The 27,036-nt window shown below is 41.5% G+C and overlaps 1 protein-coding gene and 1 pseudogene across 1 annotated transcript; both read left to right on the top strand.

Moving 5' to 3' along the window:
• Positions 1 to 442: 442 nt before the first annotated feature.
• Positions 443 to 25,745, top strand: IKZF3 (IKAROS family zinc finger 3). The gene is made up of 5 exons (XM_069481342.1): positions 443 to 695; positions 1,592 to 1,759; positions 3,742 to 3,858; positions 14,713 to 14,829; positions 25,042 to 25,745. Exons 1-5 carry the CDS (start codon positions 443 to 445, stop codon positions 25,743 to 25,745), a joined length of 1,359 nt encoding a protein of 452 aa, XP_069337443.1.
• On the top strand, positions 17,396 to 17,460 carry LOC138392666 (U4 spliceosomal RNA; annotated as a pseudogene).
• Positions 25,746 to 27,036: the final 1,291 nt, after the last annotated feature.

The raw sequence follows: 27,036 nt of genomic DNA, 5'->3' as shown, positions 1-27,036 counted from the left end.
ATGCATTTGAAGGATTAAAACAGTGTTTTCTTCTTGAAACCTAAGAGTACATCACCTTGCTTTTTTAACTGTAGTCACCAAAAAAAAAGAACTAAATATGAGAACCTTTCATCTTCCTCAGTCCTGGAGAAGAGTCACTCAAAATGTTTGTTTCATGATCACTTTGAACAGTCTTAGCTAAAATCTATTATCTCTAATTTTTTGGATAACCTGATCTGTCACCTATTTTTATGTGTATGAGTACGTGTTTTCCTCTGTGGTTCTGAATTCAAATAATGTGTGATCATCCTAATGATGTTTTCTTGCTTCGTAGGTGTACAGTGTTATGCCAGCTTCATTTGGGATTTAATTCAGCTGTGGATCTCTGCTTTTTGAGCTGCTTTGATAGCTCCAAGTACAGTCATTGCCCATTTCTTGCATTTTCTTCCCTGCAGATGATTCCATGAAAGTGAAAGATGAATACAGTGAAAGAGATGAGAATGTTTTAAAGTCAGAGCCCATGGGAAATGCAGAAGAGCCCGAAATTCCTTACGGCTATTCAAGAGAATATAATGAATATGAAAACATTAAGTTGGAGAGACATGTTGTCTCCTATGATAGTGGCAGGCCAGCCAGTGGAAAGATGAATTGCGATGTGTGTGGATTATCCTGCATTAGCTTCAATGTCTTAATGGTTCATAAGCGGAGCCATACTGGTAAATAGTCTCTTTTTTTTCATTCTTCTGAAAACTCTCCTAATGCAGCCACCTGGGAAATGAAGTGGTGGAATTTGGGACCTTTGATGACTGCCATTGATTTTTGCTATAATTCTGATGCATCTCTTTCTTTCTGCATTTTCATTTACTCAGTGATTTTTATCCCTGCTTTGCCCATGCATTTGGCAAACATACTGCAAATGCTATGAATAAAAAAAGACTGCAGAGAGCACAGTGTTCTAGGTCAGCCAAATACTTTTTCTTCCGTTCATAAGTAGGAGTTAAATTGTGTGATTCATTTCTTAGCCATCTTTCATATATTTTTGCATAACACTTTTAATAAAAGCAGATCTCCTTACTGCATTGGGTTCAAATTTGGTAGATGAAAAGATATAGTTTTTATTACCAGTTTTAAAGTATTTATCTTCAGACAATAGACAGGTAGTCTTTAGAAATGCATACAGACACAGCAGTCCCACTCAGCCAATAGAGTCCATCTGACATCTGATAAGAAGACTTTAAAAAGAAAGATATCTAAAGTTACCTTGTTAGGACTTTAGTCTGTGACTCTTTTTCCAGAGGAGATTATATTCAGAAAGAATACTTAGTAATAGAAAAACTTATATCTAGAAAGCACTTCTAGAGCTACTCTTATTTCTTTGCTCTGATTCAAGACAAGATGAGATTTAAAATAGCCTTGCTAGGTGAGTGCTTTTTCTCTCCTACAGGAAGATTCCATAAGTAAGTCTTATGCTTGCCTTGCAACGCAGCTCCCACCTGATCCCATTAAGGGCAAAAACTCTACAAGACGAGCCTTGGCCCTAGGCATCTAGTCTGTGCATATGCTTCTCCACTTGCCTAGTGATCAGAAATCTCCTTTTTTGTCCTTTTTAAAGGTGAACGCCCATTCCAGTGTAATCAGTGTGGGGCATCTTTTACTCAGAAAGGTAACCTCCTCCGCCACATTAAACTGCACACAGGGGAAAAACCTTTTAAGTGTCACCTCTGCAACTATGCATGCCAGAGAAGAGATGCGCTCACGGGGCATCTTAGAACCCATTCTGGTAAGTGCGGGAAATGAGCATTCCATGTCTAGTAACTGCGTTCCTCACAGCCCAGTGTGGAAACCAGAAATAGTTAAGTATGGAGGTTTTAATCTGTCATTCTTGTTCTGAAGGGTTACAACAGCAGAGACCTCTAGGGCTAATTACACTTCCATTAAGGCATTAATTGCTCTCCGTCTGCCTTAGTGGGAATGATCCTCCCCTCACCATCCTTACTCCCCTGGAGAACAACAGTCAGACAGGAAGAGCCTGCCCTATGAAAATACCTTTTTAATTTTTGTGAGAAAATTACAGCCATCAGTATCATTTTATGGTAAACTTTATTAAAAAGATTATTTTCCTAACACACACACACACTCACTCTCTCTCTCTTTCCATTCAAACGACTGGACAAGCAAATTCTATGCAGTTGGTAAATTACAAAAAACTAATCCAGGTATAATTCATTGTTTGGGGGTTACTTTTTGGCCATTTTGCACTAAATTTCTTAAACCCAACTTTCCCCTTGATCAGCCTACTTATTTTCAAATCTCTAAAAGATGAGCAGCAATAAGAATTCATAAAAAGCCATGTGACCTTTTGATGTTTTTACTCCTTATTTTAACCAAGCAAGATAATACTTTTTTTTTTCAATATTTAGAATTTCCCTCCTAGAAAAATAAGACTGAGGTTTTTTTTTTTTTCTTCTTCACATTTGGGACCTCATGTTCTTGATGTTATCTGACAAAATTTTAATTGAAGAAAAAAAAGTTTGTTTTTATGTTAATCCACATCTACTGCTTTGACTAAAACCCAGCCCTAAACTCGAAACTGGTTACAATTCAAAGACTAGGATTAAAGTCAGCCCCAACAAACCCCCATGAGAAATCATAAGTGGCAAAGGAAGGGTTTCTTTCTTTTACAGCTCATTTTTCAAAGTAATGAATTAAGGATGAGTTTGGTTCCAAAAAAGTAGAATAGTTCCGTTGCCTTTTTCAAGTAAGAAACAACAACAGTAGGCATTTTTAGACAGATTCTAAATGACCCCAATTTATCCAGAAACTTAGCATTTTTAGCCCTAGCAAACCTGCATTTATTTTAATTTGAGATTTCATTAAAGACCTTTTAGTTCGTTAAATCCCAAAGCCTCTATTTTAAACAGTGTAAGAGTTAGAAAATAAAAATTGCAATCCCTAAAACTCTGACAAATTCACTGGGCGTATTTTGTCAACAAATCAGAAAGGCTAGCCTTGCTCAGAGTTGAAGTGATCACTTACATATTTCAAGCAAATAAAGCATTTGGAGGGTTGGGAGGATAAAGGTGTCCTGAATTGTACGGGTGAACTTATGAGGAAACATTTGCTCCATTTTAGACACTTGTATGAAGTCATTTTTGCAGTTCATTCTTATTTCTATTATTCAAAACTATCCTTACTTAGTTCAGTTTTTATTGTTTTAGCCTAGACTATAGCCTGTTTCCTATTGCCATTTGGCAAGGATGAGCTAAATTCATTCAGATATGTCAATATTCCAAAAAGGCCATCGGTTTCTAGAAGAATGGCCAACTCCCTCAAACCACAGCATTCTTTACTTACAGCCAGACGGATGTCACAAAACAAGGAATCCCTTCCTGTTTCATCCTTATATCATATACCCTCCTTGAAGAATATAAGGGCCCGCTTTCTTCTTCCTGAAGAAACAAGATTTGATCTGGAGTCAAAACAGTATGCTAAATGGTCATCTTTAATTCCAAATCCTTTCATCTGTGACAGGAGATGATCCTTTTGAAGAATACTCTGACATGATAATTAATCATAAACCATAACCTTATTTCAGCTAAATAAATTTGAAAGCAATAGAGCATTGAAAAGTGTCCAAGTCCTCTGGCTTCACTCAGCAATCCCGTTTCTAGTGAACTGTTGTCACAGAGCCCAACACACCCTCTATATGGACCCCCTGTAACCCTCGAGGGTTACTGAGTGTCCCTTGTGCTCTCCCTCTAGTCGAGAAACCCTACAAATGTGAGTTTTGCGGAAGGAGTTACAAACAGAGAAGTTCCCTTGAGGAGCACAAGGAGCGCTGCCGCACATTTCTTCCAAGCAATGACCTGGGGGACACGGGTGAGTTCACGCGACACTCGTTCCACACACATTTAGTGATCACTTACTGTCCTAGGAGGCAGGATGCGACAGTACGTGAAAAGACAAAACATCCTGCCCTCGTGGAGTTTATATTCTGATAGAGGCAGACAGATCATAAACGAAGTAAATAAGCAAACTATGTATTAGAAGGTTAGAAGGTTGTAAGTGCTGTTGAGAAAAATGAAGCAGGTACTGAGGGGTGAGGGTGAGTCAGGGAAGGCTTCAGCAAGGTAACATTTTAACAGACTTAACAGAATGAGGAGTGAGCCTTGCAGATAACTAGACAACAGCAAATGCAAAGGCCCTGGGGTATAAGTTTGAAGACGTGTAAATAGTCCTGTGCAGACGAAACAGCGTGAGTAATGGGATATGAAGCCAGAGAGGAAATGGGAAATCAGAACTCTCAGGTCTCGTAGGCCTTCCTAAAGACTTTGGCTTTGACTCTGAGTGAAACTGAAAATCTTTTAGAGGGTTTTACACAGAGCAGTGACATCACTGGAATGCTCATTTGAAAAGAATCACTCTACTTACTTTTGAGAATAGATAGTATTTGGAGCAAGGTTGGAAATTGAAGAGTCCAGTTAGGAGGCCATTGGAATAATTCAAGCAAGAGGAAATTGTGTCTTGGTAGTGGTAGAGGTGGTGAGAGGTGGTCTAATTCGATGTGTATTTTAAAGGTAGAGCCAACTGGATTTCCTAACAGGTTGATGTGGGATGTGATGAAGAATGGAGTTGCCGTTTATTGAAATGGCAAAGATTGAGGGTAAAGCAGGTTAGGAGTGCATGGGGAAGAGTCGATTAATACTGCAAGGATTCATGGTGTCACATACTTACAGTCCCAGCTACTTGGGAGGCTGAGATGGGAGGATCCCTTGACCCCAGGAGTTCGAGGTTCCACTGTACTCCAGCATAGCCAGTAAAATAAGACTCTGTCTCTTAAAAACAAAACAAAAAAATAACTGCCAGGATTTTCTTTGCATAGGGCCTGCCCAAAAATCATACCCTTGTCTACTCATATGATTTATTGTAATGTTTCTTTGGTTTTGGGGATTTCTTATTTTATTCAGTATTTGAATTAAATACCTACTGGCAATTGGTTGAAACACTAGATGTCTTTCCATATGTCAATTGTGGTTTTATTTCCTTTTCATTCTTTGGTTGAAACTGCCTGAAACTTTTGTGTGTCACATCTCTGCAGCTGTCCTTTGTCATACCCAGTTGACCGGCAGCCTGCGTCTGCAGCTTGGGTCGTCTGACATTTTTATTTGGCTACTTGAACCAATTACTTATTTAGAATAGTAGGTACAAATCCTCGTGGGATTTAGTATTTGAGAGCAGTAGCTGGAATTGAATAGTTTGAACAGCCTAAAGCAGAAAGATTGCAAAAATATCAGAGAAATAATGTGAAACTCAGGGAAAAAATGGGGTAGACATGATGAGTATTGAAACGGTCCCCATATTGAGTGAGAGGAAGCATTTGTTTTAGATAAAGTCTATATTACGGTGTTAGGAGCTGACCAACTGAATTCTGTTGGTTTGCACTGCTTCTGCTTTTTATCCTGATGGTATCTTTGGTTTTATCAAGGAGTTGGATTTTCTCCTTATTTCTAAAGAGAATAAGTTACTCCCTTACAAAAACAAACAGGCTGGACTTGGTGGTGAGCACCTGTAGTCCCAGCCACTCAGGAGCCTGAGGCAGGAGGATCTCTTGAGCCCAGCAGTTTGAGTCCAGCCTGGGCAACATTTATTTTTAAAAAATAAAAATAAAACAAACCTAAAACTTGGGTTTTGACATCTTAAAGTGGCGTGCTTCACGTGAGGCAGTGCTTGCCCGATGACAGAACATTGACATCTTTACCTGCAATTCCGCATTTCAGGCGACAGGCAAAGCTCTTACTGTGAGAAATTCCCAAGTTATGAAAATCCACTATATTCCAAATAGGATCATAACTATTTAAAGCTAAGAAGATGAAAGATAGCATCTGATGCTACCTCTTCCTTTTCAGAGGTGAGGAAAGCAAGACTCATCAAAATTCATTGACTAACTAGTGTCCCATGGTGTGTATGAAAAAAAAATTCAAGGACTTACTGAAAAATCACTGGCGCTTAAGCTGTTTTTGTGATTGGCCATATTTTTTATTTTCAAAAGGTTTAGATGTAATTCACATGCCATAAAATTCACCCTTTTTTAAAGTGTATAGTTCAGTAGTTTTTAGGATATTCACAAAGTTGGACAACTATCAGCATTACCTAATTCCAGAATATTTTCATCACCCCAAAACGCAATGCTGTACTTATTAGCAGTCACTCCCTATTCCCCCTCCCTCCAGCCCCTGGTAACCACTAATCTGCTTTCTGTCTCGATGGATTTGTCTATTCTGGACATTTCACATAAATGGAATCATAATATGTGGCCTTCTCTGCCTGGCACCTGTCATTAGCACGATGTTTCTGAGGCTCATCCATGTTGGAGCAGGTATCAGTACTTGCTTCTTTTTTGTGGCTGGATGACATTCCATTGAATGGATTTACCACATTCTCTTTATCCACTCTTCAGTTAGTGGATATTTGGGTTTTTTCTACTTTTTGGCTTAGTTCGATATATTTCTTGAAGGTTATATATTATCTGGTCAGCAAAAGATATATAGCCACACACATACGAATAGACCCACATACACTGGAAGTGGAGGGGGGAATCAGTTAAACGATTTTGGGAGCTGGATGCATGGCACATGCCTGTAATTCCAAGGTGGGAGGATTGCTTGAGGCCAGGAGTTTGAGACCAGCCTGCGCAGCATAGTGAGAGCTCATCTCTAAAAAATTTAAAAATTAGCCAGGTGTAGTAGTGAGCATCTGTAGTCCTAGCTACTTGGGAGGCTGAGGTGGGAGGATTTCCTGAGCCAGGAGTTCAAGGTTACAGTGAGTTATGATCCTGCCACTGCACTCCAGCCTGGGCAACAGAGCAAGACCTTGTCTCAAAAAAATAAAATAAAATAAAATAAAATAAAATAAAATTGATTTTTGAAATAAGGTCACCACCTTCCTTCCCATCCCCACAACCTTTTTTAGGAATGTCAAATTAGGAAAAGTATCAGCAGTAATATTTCAGTTATGTTCAGTGGTATTAGGTGATTCAGGAAATGCTGAAATACAGAGATTGAGTTAATTTGCATTTCATAGGCGGTTTGATAAGACACATGCGACACACTTTACATCTCAGCAAAAAAATAAAGGGTTAACTAAGTCAGCAAGTTTTGGTTTTTTTAAAAAAAACAAATGTTGTAATGGTGGTTTCAGGTTACAAAATATGTAAAGTCACAGCTTAATCAAGTATAAGTACTGCATGTCAGTCAATATTTTACTTCATCCTTTATATTTCAAATAGTTCCCATGATTTTTCCTGAGATCCAAAATGTGAAGAATATTTAATCCAACACAAGCCAATCTTTTAATTATTGTCACTGCTGCCTATATGGTTTCCATTTCTGTTTTCTTTTCACAATGTCTAGTGTGCAATAGTGTGGAATAGTGTTCCCTTGCGAGCCTGACCAGTACAACACATCTTATGCCTTCATCCCTCACTTTTAAAGAGATGATGTCGCATTGCTACGACAGCTATGAGTGGATGCAGCACTCATTCATCAAGTGCTTGTTGTACATTGAAGTGCAGCATAGTGTGAGAGCCCCAAGCCCGGGGACAAACCTGCCCCCATTGGGAACAGCCTGCAAAAGAACGCAGGTGTTGAGCAACAGGACTTCCGGTCTTGCCAATCATTTTCTTTTATTCAGATAGCATTTGTTGAGCTCTCTATGTGCCAGGTGGTGTGTCAGAGCTGTTTGCAAAGGTGAGTAAAAGTTAAGTCCCTGCCCTTTTTCTTTTTCTTTTCTTTTCTTTTTTTTTTTTTTTTTAAGACAGGGTCTGTCGCTTGTGGGCTAAAGTGCAGTGGTGTAATCATAGCTCACTGTAACCGTAAGCTCCTGGGCTCAAGCGATTCTCCTCCCAAGATGCTAGGACTACAGGTGCACACCACCACACCCGGCTGATTTTTTTTTTTTTTTTTAATTTATTGTAGAGACAGGGTCTCTCTATGTTGCCTAGGCTGGTCTCGAACTCTTGATCTCAAGCGATCTTCCTGCCTTGGCCTCACAAATTGCTAAAATTACAAAAGTATGCCAACGCAGCCAACCAAGCCCCTATGCTTTAAGAACTCACAATCTAACAAGACACTTGATCTATTAGGATAAAGCAGAGGTCTAGTAGAGACACATGATATTGCTACTTCAGTCCAGGTTTCTACCCTGGACATCAAGAGTGACATCATCAAAATATTCCAATTCTGCTCTGCTGTCTTAATGGAGTATATGTGAAAAGAAGGAAAAATATAGAAGACCATGGACTTCATTTTTTCGTTAGCTTGATCCTTATTCCAGAAAGGGACTAACAGCTGGTATAGAAATTCATTTAGCCTCATTTCATACAAATTATGAATACTTGGAGCAGGACATATTTTTGTCTAACAATGAATTCTAGCCATAATAAGATTTTTAAAGTAATTGAATAATTATATTTATTTATGGATTTAGGAGTCAAAACCATTCATCTTCATTCTCATTGTTTCAGTGAAGCTAATACAGTCATTAAGGTTTCAAAATAAACTTATATTTTTACCAATGTGGCAGACCAAAGAAAATGTTAATTTTTAAGTCTATTTTCCCAACCTGTTCTTTTTAAAAATCAGTACCATCTCACAAGGAAGTATTCATTTTACTTGCTCAAAAAGGCAACCGTTTTATTTAACTTTTGTTAGAACCTGCCTCTGTCTGTGATAGCAATCTCTTGTTAGACAATTCTTATTGCACAATAACACCACTTTGTTCCACTCTCCATTAGCTGGGGACTGACCACCCCACAGAAAAGAAAGGAAGCAATGCCTGTTATTTAAGCTCCATTGAACACTTCAAGATCTAATGAAAGACATTGAACAAAAACAAAGCACAACACAATTACATAGTTAAATCTGCAACGACTTGGCGATAGAAATTGCATCATGGAAACAGTTAACTAAAAACCAGACAAACTGTGAAGGTTTGTGCAGGGAATAAAGATAGTAACCTATTCTGTCATTGTGACTTTGTATTACATTTTTTTTTTTTTTTTTTTGAGACAGAGTCTCACTTTGTTGCCCAGGCTAGAGTGAGTGCCGTGGTGTCAGCTTAGCTCACAGCAACCTCAAACTCCTGGGCTTAAGTGATCCTACTGCCTCAGCCTCCCGAGTAGCTGGGACTACAGGCATGCGCCACTATGCCCGGCTAATTTTTCTATATATATTTTTAGTTGTCCATATAATTTCTTTCTATTTTTTTTTAGTAGAGACGGGGTCTCGCTCTTGCTCAGGCTGGTCTCGAACTCCTGACCTTGAGCTATCCACCCGCCTCGGCCTCCCAGAGTGCTAGGATTACAGGCGTGAGCCACCACGCCCGGCCCCTGTATTACATTTTATTATTTATTTTTTCAACATGTCTTTAAAATCTCTCTGCTAATGAAAATTGGTATATCCACTATTTAGTAGGCAAGTGACATGAAGGGAAGTTGATCCACGATTACAGTCCTACCCCCTCTATGCTCACTGGTGAACCAAATGTGCAAATTGCTCCTTGCCACCAACCCATATTCCCCACACCCACCCCTTGCAACATTAAACTGCCAACCACCACCCAGGAACGGATTTCCTATTTCATCATTTAAACCCATTATCTTGTTCCCTTACTATCTTGCCAAACTGGTTTCCCTCTACTTACATTTCTGAGACATGATATGGCAAGATAGCATGTCTAGACTGTATAAATAGACAGTTGGGTCCTAAAAAGTTGGAGCAGAGGACCAAAAGCCAATAGCCCTCTTTTTTTTTTTTTTTTTTTTTTTTCTTTTCAGTGCACTGCCTAAACTCCTCTGTGATCCCAAAGGGATTGTCCAACTCCAAAGCATTTCTCTGTGTTTTAAAGGGTACTCATTTCGTGGTATTGTGCGTCAGCTGTGCAACAATTGCAAGGCAAAAGACTAGCAGTTTAGGAAAATAAATGAGAGTGCACCATATTCAATTGAAAATTTGCCTTTTCCTAACTTACCAATTAGAAAACACAGTTTGTGCAGAAGACAGTCTTTGTGAAAAAATAAAATAAAATGAAAAGAAGAAAACACAGTTTGACTCAGTAAAGGTGAGCTGAATTTGTAAAGTGTCTTCAGTTGGGATCTTGGAGTTGATATTTTGAGTAAACGATCCAGCAAGAGGGAATGGGTGAACAGGAGTCCACTAGATTAGCCTCAGAGGATTTCTTTTGACCTAACCAGAGTTGTGGAGATGGGAGAGTCTCCACCCAAGCCTCAAAATATGTTCATCCATGAACACTGTGGAATTTTGTTCTTAAATGTCAGGCACTGTCACTGATTTACCCAGTAAGATTTACCTGGAAATGACTGTCAAGACCAGCTTGGTGGGTAACCAGGAATGAGAGGTGATGTTATCTCAGAGGTTGCCATTTAGTGACATGGCCTAATTACGGTTATTTAGGTCAATGTGTCCACGCTTCAGCATCCTCCCAAATGTAGAGGATGTTGATTACGTGTCCTCAGAAAGCTGCTTGTTGTGATTGATAGTGAGTTTGGTAAAATGTAGGCAGTGACTGCTGACAAACAAGTGGGAAAACTAGACTGGCAGCATCATGCTTGGGGTAAGTCCTGGGTAGTGATTCGGCCATGAGAGGAGGGACCACAAGAGACTAATAAGAATAGTGGTAAAATGGGGATAAAAGTTAAAAATACCCACAGTACTGTTTTTCATTCCCTTTTCACTATAAATTTTTTTTCTTTTCTTTTCTTTTTCTTTTTCAGAGACAAGGTCTTGCTCTGTCACCCAGGCTGGAGTGCAGTGGCCCAATCATAGCTCACTGCAACCTCCTATGCCTGGGCTCAGGTGATCCTCCTGCCTCAGCCTTCCGAGTAGCTGGGACTACAGGTCCACGTCACCAGGCCTGGCTAATTTTTTTATATTTTGTAGAGACAGGGTCTCAGTATGTCGCCAGGGTGGTCTTGAACCCCTGGCCTTAAGCAATTCTTCCACCGGGCCTGGCCTCATTATAAATATTTTTGATAAAAAATACAGGGTGTAGGGGAGCCTTACTTGGGTTAAATCCTCTCAGTTGTTTGGATCAGAATGAATGTTCCTGGTCAAAGCACAAACGTAGCTGCCTCTTCCCCACTTTTTATTTCAAATTCCAGGCTTTGTCTTTCATTTCTCTGCTGTTGGGCTTTGGGTAGTGCCACATCTGGTGGTGGTTTGTGTGAAAGGAAATCATATATATAATAGTTTCCTGTTTGGTCATTTTAACCTATCCCTATACTGGACAGAATTTGACCCACTTCTCTCCATAGCAGTGTCTCTTCACTAAAGTCCTGGTTATTTACAATTGTTGGCCAGCCAGGGTGGCAGTACTATACCACTAGCCCAAAAGCCACCCAGGCCTCTTATTTTTGTCATTCACACAAATAGTTGTTAATAGCTTAGAGTGGAGGCTATGATTTATTTCTGTAGCACCTAGAATTATTTTTAACAAGAAATTCACGGTCTAGTAAATATTGTCATTATCATCATCTTCTTCTCTTACTCATTTTTTGGAGGCAGATTTCATTTTACTCCCGAATTTTTTAAAAAATCTGAACTTGTTAATGTATTGTGTAATGGCTGGCATAGTTTTTTTTAATGCCAATAATAAAATGAAAGATATTTTATACTTTGAATTCTCTTTTCCTGATTTGATTTTTGTTCTCACCCTGGCCATACTTGACAGTCTTGCCTGGGAGGTCTTTCTCTGTCATTCATTTACTGCAAAGGTGGCCAGTTTTCTTCTCTCTGGGCAAAGCCGTTTGTGGTACTGAATGTACAAGGGACCATGGAATTCGTAACATTATTTCTGTATATCAGAATCTCTTCACACAGCAAACACATCGTACTCTTCAACTATAGAATAAATACTGACAAATCCCAAATCTGTGTGTATATTGGGGGAGATTCCATTCTGCAATCATTATTTGCTTTTTACTCTAATCCTTTAAACTAATTCCAATTTATTCTTTAGAGACATTAGAAATGTATGTATGGATACTTCATTTTACTTTGGGCCTCTTGAAATGTTTATGATAAAACAGAGAAAATGTTTATAGCATCACAATATGTTTGCTTAGGGCAGGGGTGGGCAAACTGCAGTCCTTAGGCCAAATGCAGCCATCATCCTGTTTGTGTACAGGGATTTTTACATTTTTTAAGGGTTGTGGGACAGAAAAAAAAAAGAATATGGGACAGAGACTATCTATGTCGCACAAATTTTTAAACATTTACTCTCTGGCCCTTTACAGAAAGTGTGCTGATCCCTCAGGCTTGCCACTGAAATAATGGCCTTGATGCAGGCGGTAGCTGAGCCCACGCAGGTGGCCAGCATGACAAACAGAAGTCAGGCCACTGGCAGAGCTGCTAAGGTGGCCGCTGGAAGTGATCTGTTCCTCAGGGCCTTGATACCCCAGCTAGATGTGGACCCCCTTAAAAACTAAAGACTGGGGCTCTGACATTTGGGATGGCACAGCTAAATGGAGACAGAATTCTCGTAGACTCGTCTCCTACCCAAGCTTTGGTTCGGCTTCTTATGTGGCACCTACATGAATACACACATTGGGAGCGTGATGCCTTGATGGATTTGGTGGGACCTTATTTGAGAGAACTCCGTTTACAACTAACTGTTTATGTGCTTGCGGCTGTCCAAGGACAGAAAGGCAACCCACAACGCAAGGAGCCCAACATGTGGGGGTCCACCCTTTCGATGACTGGCAGTTTCACTCAGATGCCTAGGCTTGTATTGGTAGATACCTTTTCAGACTGGGTAGAGGCTAGCATCGTGTGTTAAAATGTAAAGCCTTGGGCCAAGCATGCCTGTAATCCCAGCACTTTGGGACACTGAGGCCGGAGGATTGCTTGAGCCCAGGAGTTCAAGGTTACAGTGAAATATGGTTGTACCACTGCACTCTAACCTGGGAGACAGAGCAAGACCCTGTCTCTTTAAAAAAAAAAAAAAAAATTAAATTAAATTCAAAGCCTTATATTTAGAGCAGCTGGTATCTCTTTGAGCTTTAGGCATGAAGTGTTATTGGATACTACCAGCTATACCAAGGAAAATTATACTATATTTATTCCAATTTACTATTTTAATTGATTAGATATTGGCACTACTTATGTACTCTTCTAGTGGTTCTCAATTCTGGTTGCATTTTCTTTTCTTTTTTTTTTTTTTTTGAGACAGTGTCTCACTCTGTTGCCCAGGCTAGAGTGTCATGGTATCAGCCTAGTTCACAGCAACCTCAAACTCTGGCTCAAGTGATCCTCCTGCCTCAGCCTCCTGAGTAGCTGAGACTACCACCATGCCTGGCTGATTTTTTGTATTTTTAGTAGAGACAGGGTCTCACTCTTGCTCAGGCTGGTCTTGAACTCCCGAGCTCAAGTGATCCTGCCACCTTGACCCTCCCAGAGTGCTAGGATTACAGGTGTGAACCACAGCGCCAGGCCTCTGGCTGCATTTTAAAATCATCTGGGGAGCTTGGAAATTACTGTTGCCTAGGCCTCTAAACCAGAGATCATGATTTAATTGATTTGAAGTGTGACCTGGGCAGAGGTATTTCTTTTTTTTTTTTTTGAGACAGAGTCTCACTCTGTTGTCCGGGCTAGAGTGCCGTGGTGTCTGCCTAGCTCACAGCAATCTCAAACTCCTGGCCTCAAGCAATCCACAACGCCCAGCTAATTTTTTGTTTCTATTTTCAGTTCCCCAGCTAATTTTTTCTATTTTTAGTAGAGACGGGGTCTACTTGCTCAGGCTGGTCTTGAACTCCTGAACTCCTGGGCTCAAGTGATCCTCCGGCCTCAGCCTCCCAGAGTGCTAGGATTCCAGGCCACCGTGCCCTGCCCAGTATGTTCTTCAGGTGGTTCTAATGTGTCACCAGGTCTGAGGCCTACACCACTCAAAGGTCTATTCATGGATTGACAATTAGGCAGTTTTTATTCACATTTTTCATTAGAAATTTAATAGAGATGCATTATACAAATTGTTCTTAAATTTCAAGACAGAAGTGTTGCTCAGGGAAATTTTAGCTGAGACAATTTTGAAATGTGAAGAGCATATGAAACAGATAATGCAGAGCCCAGAGAAATAGAATTGGAAAGACAGAAACTAAGAGGAGCATGCTGAGAAAAAAAAGAAAGAAAGAAACCACTCAGAATTTCAATACACAAATCACTGAGTAGATTTCTTGCTATCTGGGTGAGTGTGTCTATTTTCAAAAGTGCTGTTAACATAAACAGAGCAGTAAATCTGGGGCACCATACTTTTTTTTCAAAGTTGTTAAGAAGAATTATATCAGTCTGCAGGTGTCACACGCAGTTACTCAGAATCAGAAAGAAGGCTGATCAGGGGTTAGAAGATCTCCATCTATCTATCTTTTTGCAACCAACCACGTCCAGGCTGTTTATTTAATACTTCCTCTTGCTAATGAAGGTACTGGTTGGGGATGGGTCGGGCTTTCCCATCTCAGCATAAGACTGCAAGATTTGAATGTGCCCTGGCGACGGCTTGGCTGACCACCGCAGGTACCCCAGGCAAGAATCTGAGCAGTAAAAACAGGTAACGCTAGCAGAGTGTGCATCAGACTGCGGACACTTCTTTTTCCAGTTTACTTCCTTTTCTCCTCATTTACCAATGTATTCTTTTCCCTCTTCTTTTTATATTTTTCCAAACCAGCAAGCGCAGAGGCAAGACACATCAAAGCAGACATGGGAAGTGAAAGAGCTCTCGTTCTGGACAGATTAGCAAGCAATGTGGCAAAACGAAAAAGCTCAATGCCTCAGAAATTCATTGGTAAGAATACGAACCTTTTTCCTGCTGTTGTTAGCAGATAATTTGAACGAGATAACGTAGGATGCTTACTACAGGGGCCCTTCCCAGCTTAACCTCTGTTAAAATAATTGGTTTTCCATTGTCCATTTTTATTCTTTGTGGTTCATTTTGATAACTCTAGCAAATAGAATGTAAGATATTAACTAAAGGATCATAACAACAGAAGATGGGAGTATTTGGTGTTCAATTTCCAAAATGGATATGATGTTAAAAATGCTGTTCCTTCCTCTTTACTCTGAATGACATATGTCGGGTGAGAGTTTATGCAATTTACACCAGTAAGATGTTCTAGATAGCATGTTTGTAATCTTTTGTAATTGTATTTTACAAGTTGGTTCGTTAGCATGCTCAAACTTTTTCCATTCTCTAAAGCATATTGCCATATTTTCTTGAGTTTGATTGAGAATTGGCTTTAAGGGAAAGTGATTGGGCAAATATAGATTTAAATAACAAGGCTCGAGTTAATCATTTGTCTTGTTGGAGTTAATTTTTATGCCACTGGTTTTCACATTGTCAAAAAATACAGTCGAATGAGATGGCTAAGAAATAATTATGTTCATTAAAGTGTTAGGACTTCCAAATGGCAGAGATATTTTGCTGAACTCTCCCAGATGTGTACATAAATGTGACCATGATATTTAAAATAGATTTGTATTTGTGAAAGACAGCTGAAACTGAATGTACAGTTTTGCTATAAATTGAAAGTTGGTGATACTGAACAGAAATAGTTATCACACAAAAATAGACTCCTTCAACACCAATAATATTTTAGAAACCTGCCAATCTCTTTTTCCAAAGCTGCTGGCTGCTGTTGATTTCTTACTTCAGTCTTTTTGTGTTCTTCTCAATGGATTTTTACAGATATTAAATGCCTGCTCGGTTTTTAAATCTGCCTAGATTTTACTCTTGTCTAGATAATGTTTTTACAAGCTGACATTCTATTGTGAATTATAGAGATATATTGAAAAAACTCATATTTAAAAATTACCTAACTTGGTATTTCTGATTATTTTATTTTGATTAGCTGAAAGGTTTTTGTATACTTTTAATCACTTTAAGAATAAATTGTGTCAGGCCAGGCACGGTGGCTCATGCCTGTAATCCCAGCACTTTTGGAGGCTGAGGCAGGAGGATCACTTGATCCCAGGAGTTTGGGACCAGCCTGAGCAAGAGCAAGGCCTCGTCTCTACAAAAAATAGAAAACTTACCTGGGTGTGGTGGTTGAGTGCCTGTAGTCCTAGCTACTTGGGAGGCTGAGGCAGGATGATGGCTTGAGCCCGGGAGTCTGAGGTTGCAGTGAGCTATGATGACGCCACTGCACTCTAACAGGGTGACAGAGCAAGACCCTGTCTCAAAAAAAAAAAAAAAAAGATAAATTGTGTCAGATTAAAGTTGCTGTATTTCAGTTTAGGGAGATCCCCTCCTCCTTGCTGCCCCCATGGTGAGAAATGTCGGAGGGCATGTGGTGATTTCTACGTAGAGTTTAGGAACAGTGGACCAATTGTGATTCCAAGACACTGTCTTCAAACAGTGCCTGTATATCTTTTGAGCTTTACTTACATGAAGAAGTTCTGAGTGGAGTATAAAAGAGAGCTGGGATCATTATTCTATGCCATGAGTGTATTTTAATTTGGGGAAAGTTTTGACTCTAGCAGTGGGTGAAGCTGAAATGGGGAGGATGGTGACGGACATGGGGAGAGACCGACAAGAAAAAGAATGTAAAGTAACTTAATTTCAATCCAGTTGTGGTCAATGCATTTTGATCTGGGAGAACTACAATTTGACAGAAGGTTCCTAGTACTTAACAGCTGCCCTAAACCTATAACTGAGCCAAAGCCCTACTTAATATTAAAAAAGTTGCTTTGGTATTTTCATGGGCTAAAAACGCAACATATTTCAGATGCCCAAATTCATGCCATTTTGCCTCGGAGATCCATTCGGTTTGTTAGTTACCACTGAGACCGGAGGATTTTCACTGCATCACTTCCAGGCTCACGAGAGATGCTGATCTTACAGGTTCTGATTTCTCTCATCTTCTGAACCATCACGTTCTCTCGGTGCTGGAATCAGAAATCTAGTATAGCATTAGCTCTTGATTGAGCTGAGGTAGCAACTTCAAGGCTTCAGGGCCCAGAATAACTGGGAGAATTTTTTTTTTTTTTTTTTTGGTAAATTGTGATGTGGTGCAATAAGAAAAACACAGGATTAGAAGCCAAAAGACCCAGGTTCCAATCCTAGCTCTGTCATTTCTGAATTGTGTGTGTTTATACAAATCGGGTAACCTTTTTGGGCTTCTATTTACTCATCTGTGAAATAAGGAGACTGATAGGTGATGAAGTGACCAGGAAGTTCCCTCCTATCTGCAAGTCTGTGAGATGAATTATAACAGAAAAGAAATCTAAGATAGCAATTATGAACACCACTCTGTGTTTACAAAACCCCTGTGTGTAACTTCAGATAACTTTTTTCTCAAGAATATGCACATATGGTGTTCATAAACCATATCCTATGTTTTCAGTTTTTTTTAAGCTTTGCGCAGTGGCAGTATCGTAGCCAATGAGGTTTATCTGAGGCGCCATTATTGCTATTTAAGTTTCTTTGAGGAAGATGTTGTTAAATCTGAGACTAAAAAACAGTTACATTAGCTCAGCATTCATATATTTTACTTAGGGCAATGCTACTTGTTCATTTGTTCTTTTGTCCATTCATTCGTCACATAAATGGTTAAGAGCTCCTGTCACGTACATGGTATTCTTGTTCCTGGGCACTGTTCTAATCTTCTCGCATTAACTTATATCCTAAATCGTTGTTTGAGAGATTTTTTTTTTAAATAAAAGAAACTCCTTAAATCATTTAACTGAATCAACCTTTGTGATAGAAAATTGTAATGTCAAGGGAGGGGATAAAAGGAACATTATCTGTGACACCGTGCAGTGTGTGGGATGAAGTGATATAAAACATGTAGGGCAGATGTTTTCCCTCCCCTCTTCTGTCCTCTTCTGTCCTCTCCCTCCCCTTCTCTCTTCACTTCTCCTCTCCTCTCCTTTCTCCTGTATTTCCTCTCCAAGGCACTGTTTTCTGAAAAGATTCAGCTGCCAGGGTGATGGCAATGGGTAAGGTGTGAAGGAAGAATGAGTCACTCCCTTTAATCCTTGCTGACGGTTGCACAACACTCAGACCAGCCTTGGCTTTCCTGACCTCTTGAACTGTGAGGGTAGAGGTGAAATTATACCATCAGGTCAGCCCATTACTTTCCCGGCAAGCTAGAGATAATTACCAGTAGTAGCATTTTTCATCCATTAGAAATAAACTGGGGCCGGGCACAGTGGCTCACACCTGTAATCCTAGCACTCTGGGAGGCAGAGGCAGGAGGATCACTTGAGGTCAGGAGTTAGAGACCAGCCTGAGCAAGAGTGAGACCCTGTCTCTACTAAAAATAGAAAACTTAGCCCAGCACAGTGGTGCATGCCTGTAGTCCCAGCTACTGGGGAGGCTGAGGCAGAAGGATCACTTAAGCCCAAGAGTTTGAGGTTGCAGTGAGCTATGATGACGCCATGGCACTCTAGCCTGGGTGACAGAACGAGACTCTGTCTCAAAAAAAAAAAAAAAAACTGGGGAAAAGGGATAGATTGGATTAAGTCTAAATGCATTTTGAAACACAAAACATGGGTCTATTGAAGAGTAAGAGTACAATTAAATTGCTCACGTAGAAATATAAACATTATTTTCTAATTCTCCAAGAAATTTTGTATCACTGTGTCAAATGGGAGATGAGTTGACGCACATCCATTAGAAATCAGGATCTTTACATTGTCAAAATAATTGTTTAGTTGTTCTTTTCAAAGGAAAAGAAGACCTTACTTTGAGCATCCTAACCCTTTTAGAGGTTTTCCTTTGTCTGAATCCTGTTCTCCTGTTATAAACTTGCTTGACTACAGTTCAAACTAAGCGATCCTCAAATACTTGGCTCAAAGTGGAGGCTGGATTTCTCTCTTGGGTGAGGAGAAAAATGACTACATTTCTGCATATTTTTTCTTAATTTTCATTCTTTCCTGAAAAACAGATGTGGTAACCAGAGTGGTTACCATAGCATCTCCTTCTTTTTTTAAATTTTATGTATTACTTTATTAAAGGAAGTTTTCACATTGAAAAGAGCATGAAAAAAGATCTCACTTCCCTGTGGTAAACATGTTAGTGAGGTTTTGACACTTCAACAAACCATTGGTTCTCCCTGTGAAGTAACTAATGAGAAATTTTCTGCTTTGGTTAACAGAGTGACAGGAAGCAGTTTTAATACCTGTTTCTAAGAGCAAAAAGTATCTTCTCCCACCCCTTCCCAAAGGGCTGATGTCCACAATCCTATAAGCATTACAATGTCATAGCATTTTAGGGATACTAGGAACCACTCATGAAGCAATTTTACCAGGTGGGGAGGAGGATCAGAGAGATGGAACGATGGCCAGTAGGTGACAGAACAGGGCCAGACCTTGGTCTATAAGGCACTGCCGTCCAGGCACTTTCTTCCCTGGGAGGTCACCAAGAGCAGTGCCTGTAACGTGTGCCACGTGGGGGCTTTGGGCAGCAAGGGATCTGGTCATTGATAGCCAGAGAGAGAAAAGTCCCTTGAAGAAGGCGATTGTTCTCCCTTAAGGGCGGTTGCTTTGAGAAAAAGAACAGTCTTCCCCTGGTGACTCCATCAGGACAGATGACATCCAAATAGCCCTTCCCGGTGTCTCACAGAGCACAGAGACATCCGCAGCAACAAAATGTGCTCTCCAGCTCGGTTTTCCTCACCTCCGCCCCCACCCCCAGCTCTCTCTGTTCTCTGTCCTTTCTGCCCTCTCTCTTTCCACTTCCTGGATGAAGTGATAGGGATTTTAGTCTCATTGGAAATCAGAGCCATATTGATCACTGGATATTTCATTTCCCCTATTTACCTGCCTTTTTTGTTTGCTTTTGGATATATGCTTGTGGTAAGAGTGAGAATACTTGTGAGAAATTCTCTGAAGTAGCAGCAAACACATTTATGTGACTTGAAGAACCTTAAAGGCTTAAAAGCTGAATATTTCATGTTACACCATCACAGTGACTGTGACTTTGGATTTGTGTTATTTTTCTAAAGGCCCAGTCATATGTTTCCCCTCTTCAAAAAAACCTTTTGACGGCTCCCAATGGAATAAAATCCGAACCATTCAGTCAGGCACTCTGAGCCTTCCACAGTCTGTCTCCAACTTACCTTTTCTAATTTTATCATCTCAGCCCACTAGTCCTTCGCTTGGGCCACAACGAACTACTCCTCCCACTTCTATGTATATTTGCCCACTTCTACGAAATCACTCTGTCCAGGCTCTCTGGATGCCCCCCTCACATCTGCCCGTGAAGGTACACACTGTCCACATGCCCGTGCCCCGGGTTCTGTCTCTGCTCTGTTCTCCTTCTGTACTCAGGGCATGTTTAATGGTCTGCCTCTTGTCATCAGTATGACCATCTCTCTACCACTGACATTACCACCACCCCTGGTTATAAGGAAACTTTAAAGAAAAGCATAGATTAATATTTGCCCCGTGTTATGTGTGGCATACGTGAGAAGAGGTCCATGATTTTCTCTCCTACTCTCTTGGCTACTCTATACTTTGTTCTGCCACATAGCATTGAGATGCTGATTTGTAATGAAATGGTGTAAATGTTGCATCTCTGTTGGATTACAATTGTGTTTGTATTCCTCAAAGCACCTATCATGGTGCTACGCAAATAATAATAATAATAATATCAATAATAGATCTACCACTTGTTGAATACTTACATATGCCTGGCACACTGTGAAGCACCTTATAGACATCACGACAACTCTGTGTATCCTATACTTCCTGAATGCATGTGCTGATCGGGTTGCTGCCACCAAGCCCCTTTTTGCACTGCTTATGGGAACCACCCCAGCACAGAATCTGAAGTCACTGCTGGTGGCGGGGTGTGTAGCCACAGACAAGGGAGCAGCCAGGAAACAGCAGTTAACGCTCGAACATGTACTGAGATAATGTGGGCTCCTGGGTTGCATTCTGGTTCTCCATGCACCACCTGGGCAACCTTGGAAAGTGAAATCAGCCTGTTTGTGCTTTAAACTTGACTAAAGAGAGGGTAATTCATACCGCAAAAACTATCAGCCCCTAAGGGGCTAATAAAATGAGACGAGATGCAAAGTATTAGGATGGCACTGTGTATACAGTAGGTGCTCAATAAATAGAAGCTATTGTTATTGGTATTATTAGGTATAAGGCACAGTGCTAGGCACTGTGAAGTCTAAAGACTAGAAGAAAATAGAGTCGGGTGGTGGGTCTTGATCCTCGATCCTGAAGACAGGTCTGAATCCCCATGCTTGGTGAAGGGCCCTTTTAGCTCTAGTCTGTGATTCTGTGATTCTTTACTTCCATGTTGGCAGTTAGAAGGCAACAACCATAAGCCCTAACCACATCGCATCAATCCAGGGCAGGCAGGTGCTCAGTTTAGGGTTACCAAAGCCTAGATATTAGAGGTTGACACCTTTAGAAAGAATCCCAGGTAGGGAATGACCCATCCAGGCAGCCTTGGTTTCTGAACTTAGGACTTGTTGTTGCCATTCGTATTTTCATTGGAAGAAAACCTCTAATTCAGCCTGAAGCTGGTATCATGAATCATTCAAAGGTGTGGTGTGATTTTGACTAGAAGCTGGACCAGATGCTCTGTGCAGGTTTGGAAGCAGTTACATTCTTGTGGTTTGACTAACCTTTTTTATGAGTGTGTTACTAAAGAAACGTGAGCTGTTGGCTTTTCAATTACTGTAGCTTACCCCTTCTGAGTTTCATACACATTGAGTCATCGTGTCTACAGGTGACTGATAATCATCTGCACTGCTCAAGTTACCGTAACTCGGAGATGAGGGGATCTGATGATTGCAAGTTGCAAGCACGTGAAGATCATCCTCTTAACAATGAACAAGGGTCTGTGTTAACCACAGAACTCAGTCACCTATTTCCACTCATCCAGGGCTTTATTTTCCTCTTAATGTTTTGTCTCTTACAACTTGAGCACTCAGCTGTTTTCTGACATAGGCTGCAGGTGGTATAGAGTATGCATTTGTAGGCCTAGCCAAGTGAAGCAAACTCTTGGGAGAAGGAATAAAAGCCAAGTTTGCAATGTCTATCCCACCCGGAAACTTTCTGGAGCCTCTGTGTTAGGTGAAAGGTAAAAAGGTTCTCAAGAACCCTGGGTATATAGGGAGTTGAGTAGAGCTGACCACACTGGAAAATCATCACTAACCTTGAAAAGGCCAGGAAACCAAAGTTCATCATTTCTGTGTCACTTTCTTGTGACCTTAGTTGGCTTTCATGTTCTCAGCCTCATTCTTCCTGATGGCCTTGACAAAGATATATCCAATCTGGGAGTTGAAAATAAAAGCCATTGATTACTTTGGCAAAGGCCTACTTTCCTATTGCTTCTTATTGAGCGGCCCAGACAGGCTGTTTTTCTTTACATATTTTTTCCTCTCAGGTATTTGTCTAGAAACTGTCCAGTTGACCTTAAGGTAGCGGGGATGCAGGACAAATCCATCTGATTGGAACAGATCTTTTTGCCGGATTTTCTGGCTCCAGTTTCTCACTGTTGTGGTCCATCGTACACATCACGGTTACACTGGACGCAAGCCTCTCTTTCTCAAGGGCTGTTTGCTCTTTGTTCAGTTCCCAGCCCTATGCTTGGTCTTTCCGAGTGCCCATGATTTGGTCCTACCGTGTGTTATCTTTTTTCACAGTGTTTCCCAAAGTGTGGGATGCAGGCCACCAGGAGGCACACAAGGAATTTAAAAACCTTGATCCTAGCCAGGCGTTGGTGGTACTCACCTGTGGTCCCAGCTGCTTGGGAGGCTGAGGCGACAGGATCACTTGAGCATAGGAGTTCAAGCCTAGCCTAGGCCACATAGTGCGACCCCCCACCTCTAAAAACAGTTTTTTAAAAAAATCCCCAAACGCCTCAATCCACATGGCAAGAAAATTATTTTCTTTTCAGTTCTCTTTCAGTTCCCCTGATGACACCAAGGAGAAAGATTTAGACTTAATTTGATGCTAGTTGTCCTCAACACCAATCTCACACTTGGGAATCATTCTTTTTAACAAAGAGAGAGGGGATCTTAGTCTCCAGGTACTCACAGTCGTAGCTGATCGCAATTGAATAAATCACTCTGTTTCATTGTCTTTATTTTTCATAGTTACCTTCTACTTGCGGTAAGTGATTCTGGTTTTCCGTTTATGTTCGTGATATAAAGTTTCCTTAAAAAACAAATTTATTTTAGAAAAAGAGAAAGAAAGAAAATGTGAGCTGAATCAAACAAAGAAAAAACCCCCCTGGCAGTTACCAAGTGTTTTCCATGCGGCAGGCCCTGTCTAGGCGCGTGCCAGGGACCTGTGCGGTAGGGAGGATTATTATCTCCGCGTACAGGACGCGGAGCACAGACAGGTTAAGTAACTTGCTCAGGGTCACATAACTGGTGACCTATGGAGCCAGCATCAAACCCGTCCATCTGGCTCCAGGGCTCGTTCTCTCACCCACACTGGCCTGGTGTGTGGATATTGCAGAATGTGATGGAATAATGAGAAGCACTTTATTCCACACATCTTGAGACAGCTTTAACCAGATTCTCTTACTTGTCCCCGTGCATGTCCTGTGTATTCCCACTTTTCTGCCTCATTCATGCTCAATTTACACCAAATTGTCTTGCCCTTGCCTGTATATTGTCTTATTATTCTTTTAACAGAAGACATGTTACTCCCCTGCCTAACTATCTCAAATGTAACATTTAGAATAAAAGCAAAGGCCTCCATTGAGCAAAGCAGCCATTTTACAATTTTGAACCTATATTTTTTCTCCAATTTTATATATATATATAGGGCTTATGTCTTGCCAACTGGATTGGAGGCACCTCAAAATAGAAACTGGCTCTTCCAATCCCTTTGTTTTCTTGTGAGGTTTTCTTTTTTTTTATTGCTGAACCCTTTACTGTATGGCAGACAAATTTTGAAACCACAACATGCCTAGGAAATGTTACAGAAAAGAAGGATATGGGGTTCAGCAGATTTCTCCAGAATCCACTGTCAGCCAATGGAAAAGCAATAACCTCAGCCTCACTTTCAGACTGGACTCCTCTTCCACACCTTCTCCTCCCTGTCCCTGCTGCTCGCCACGGGGCACATCTGCCAGCGCCGCGGCCCCCGTCCCTGCCTGCCTTGTGGCCAGAGAGCCTCCGTTTTCTAACACACAGCACCCACACACCCTGAAGGTGGCTAAACTCTGTTTTCAAAATTTCTCAGCAGTTTGACATGAAAAGTAGGAGAGGGTGACCACAGACGAATGTTTTCAGTTGCGGGTGAAATAGGCCCTAATGACCACAGATGTATTCAGGATACATGTGTCAAGCAAAGGAAGAGCAACACTTTGGGAAAGGGACAAAGATCGTGACCTCTCCTCAGGAAAGCTTTTCTAAAACTGTCTACATTCGAAGCTCTTTTACTTAAGTCTCAGACAGCCAGGTGACTGGTGAATTTGGGGAGTGGCAAACTGGTGTTTTGGAGGCTATTTTCTCTACTTCTGTGGCTATTTAAAAAGCTGCCAAGACCAGTGGCTGAACATCCCCACCCTTTCCAGCACTTCCGTCCCCCTGGCTACCTGGTATTACAAGCAGAAAACAATAAGCATAGTAAGATCTTGGGAGTTGACTGTGTCTTAAGGGTTCACAGACAGCAGAAGTGCAGAGGCCCTATGCTCCTGCATGGTGGCAGCTGCCTTGTCCCTCTATGTCCCATCCTGGTGTCTCTTGCTTCTTGTCCTCCTCCTCTCTCTCGGGCTCCCCTCTGACATGTGTAATGGGTGTACCTCACAACGTGGCCTCAACTCACCACATCTCTGCCCCTCCCTCCTGCATGCAGGCTTTGTTTGGACTGTCCAAACATGCTGTCCCTGACCAGTGTCTCCTGAGACTCAGCACCCCGTATGCCCCTTCTGCCTGGGCTGGGTGTTCTTGAGCCGCAAGCAACTTCCTCCCTTTTTTGAGATCTCCAGAAAATAATTTTACAAACTCTCTGGCTTTGTGTTGTTTCCTTTATAACCCTTTCTTGTTTCCTTTATAACCCTTTCTTTCACCGGTTCCAGGTGAGAAGCGCCACTGCTTTGATGTCAACTATAATTCCAGCTACATGTACGAGAAAGAGAGTGAGATGATACAGACCCGAATGATGGACCAAGCCATCAATAACGCCATCAGCTATCTGGGCGCCGAAGCCCTGCGCCCCTTGGTCCAGACACCGCCTGCTCCCACCTCCGAGATGGTTCCAGTGATCAGCAGCATGTATCCCATAGCCCTCACCCGGGCTGAGATGCCCAATGGTGCCCCTCAGGAGATGGAAAAGAAGAGCATCCACCTGGCGGAGAAGAGCGTGCCTTCCGAAAGAGGCCTCTCCCCCAACAACAGTGGCCACGACTCCACAGACACTGACAGCAATCATGAAGAACGCCAGAATCACATCTATCCGCACAACCACCTGGCCCTTCCTCGGGCCCGCAACGGGATGCCACTGCTGAAGGAGGTCCCTCGCTCTTATGAACTCCTCAAGCCCCCACCCATCTGCCCAAGAGACTCCATCAAAGTGATCAACAAAGAGGGGGAGGTGATGGATGTGTATCGATGTGACCACTGTCGCGTCCTCTTCCTGGATTATGTGATGTTCACTATTCACATGGGCTGCCACGGCTTCCGTGATCCCTTTGAGTGTAACATGTGTGGATACCGGAGCCATGATCGGTATGAGTTCTCGTCTCACATAGCCAGAGGAGAACACAGAGCCATGCTGAAGTGAATATCTCGTCCCAAAGATTGTCCCAGAGTGTTCAACATCGTTTTTTAGAACCAGTAACCCTACCTAACAGATTGCTCTCAAAACACACTCAGTTCCAAGCTCCTTTTCAGACCATTTTAGGTATCCAAAAGGTGGTGTTTACATGGGTAGCCAAAGAAACACTGCCTTCATTCAGAAATTATTTGCAGGTCTATCATGTTATTTCTTTTGCAAAATCCTTGGGTTCCCATCAGGGACTTGAATTTTTAGGGAATTTAAGAGTCAAAGAAGTATTGGTCATTATCTTTTGCAGCAATAGAACGGGCATCCGTTGAAGTTCGTTGCCAGTCGGAACAGTCCCCCCGCTGTGCTGCATGAGACATTCTTTCTGAGCTGCATCAGCCGTATGTGGAGAAGCTTTTTGGTCATATGCCCAAATCCACAAAGAGGAAGAGCTGACCAGCTGACCTTGCTGGGAAGCCTTGCCCATCTGCACTTCACACAAGGCGGAAGCGTTAGGATATAATCTCTCCAACCCAAATGGTGGTCTAAGAGGAAGAAAAAAAAACAGCCATAAAATAAGTATCTGTTACCAGTAACTGAAGACCCCATTCTCCAAGCGTCAGCTCCATTACCTATCAAATAATATTACAGTAATAGTAATAAGCATCTGATGACACTTCTGCTCCTACCCTGCACCCGCCCATCTCCAGTGAAAAGCTGAGCTGCTTTGGCCTGAACCAGTTGTCTATAGGCGAAATTCTATACTGACGGTTTTAAACACAGACCATCACTGAAACTCCAGGAAGTTGTCCACTGTGGCATCCCTTTCCTTTGATCAAGATTGGCTGAGTTGGGGTCTGAGGAGGGAAATGATTTGGCAGCACCAACATGAAAAAAAAAAAAAAACTACAACCACCTAACGTTCTTGGTCTCCTTCATGAAGTGCTGGTGGTACGGACCCAAAGCAAACGTGCCAGTGATTTTTTCCACAAAACATATGGAAGCATCCAAAAAGTATGGCTTAGCCTCCCCTCCCCCACAGGAGAGGAATCAAGGAGAGATGCTGTGTGTGTTGTCTGGATCAGAGCTGAGCTTGGGGATGGGGTGAGGAAGAGGACACCTCTACCGACAGGTTCTCCTGGATCAGGCAGGTTTGGGCTCTTCCCCCCGCCCCATGTAAATGGAGCTACTTTTTTCCTCAAAAATTCCTGAAAGTCTGATCTGGGTTCTACAGATATATCAGTCATCTTTGTCACTAATAATGAGGACACACTATCAAGGAGAAATGCTATGATCATTGTAAAATTAG

This window comes from Eulemur rufifrons, chromosome 9, assembly GCF_041146395.1.
Source record: "Eulemur rufifrons isolate Redbay chromosome 9, OSU_ERuf_1, whole genome shotgun sequence".
In the NCBI taxonomy this organism is placed as follows: domain Eukaryota; kingdom Metazoa; phylum Chordata; class Mammalia; order Primates; family Lemuridae; genus Eulemur; species Eulemur rufifrons.
This window is presented reverse-complemented; position numbering and strand designations above follow the sequence as displayed.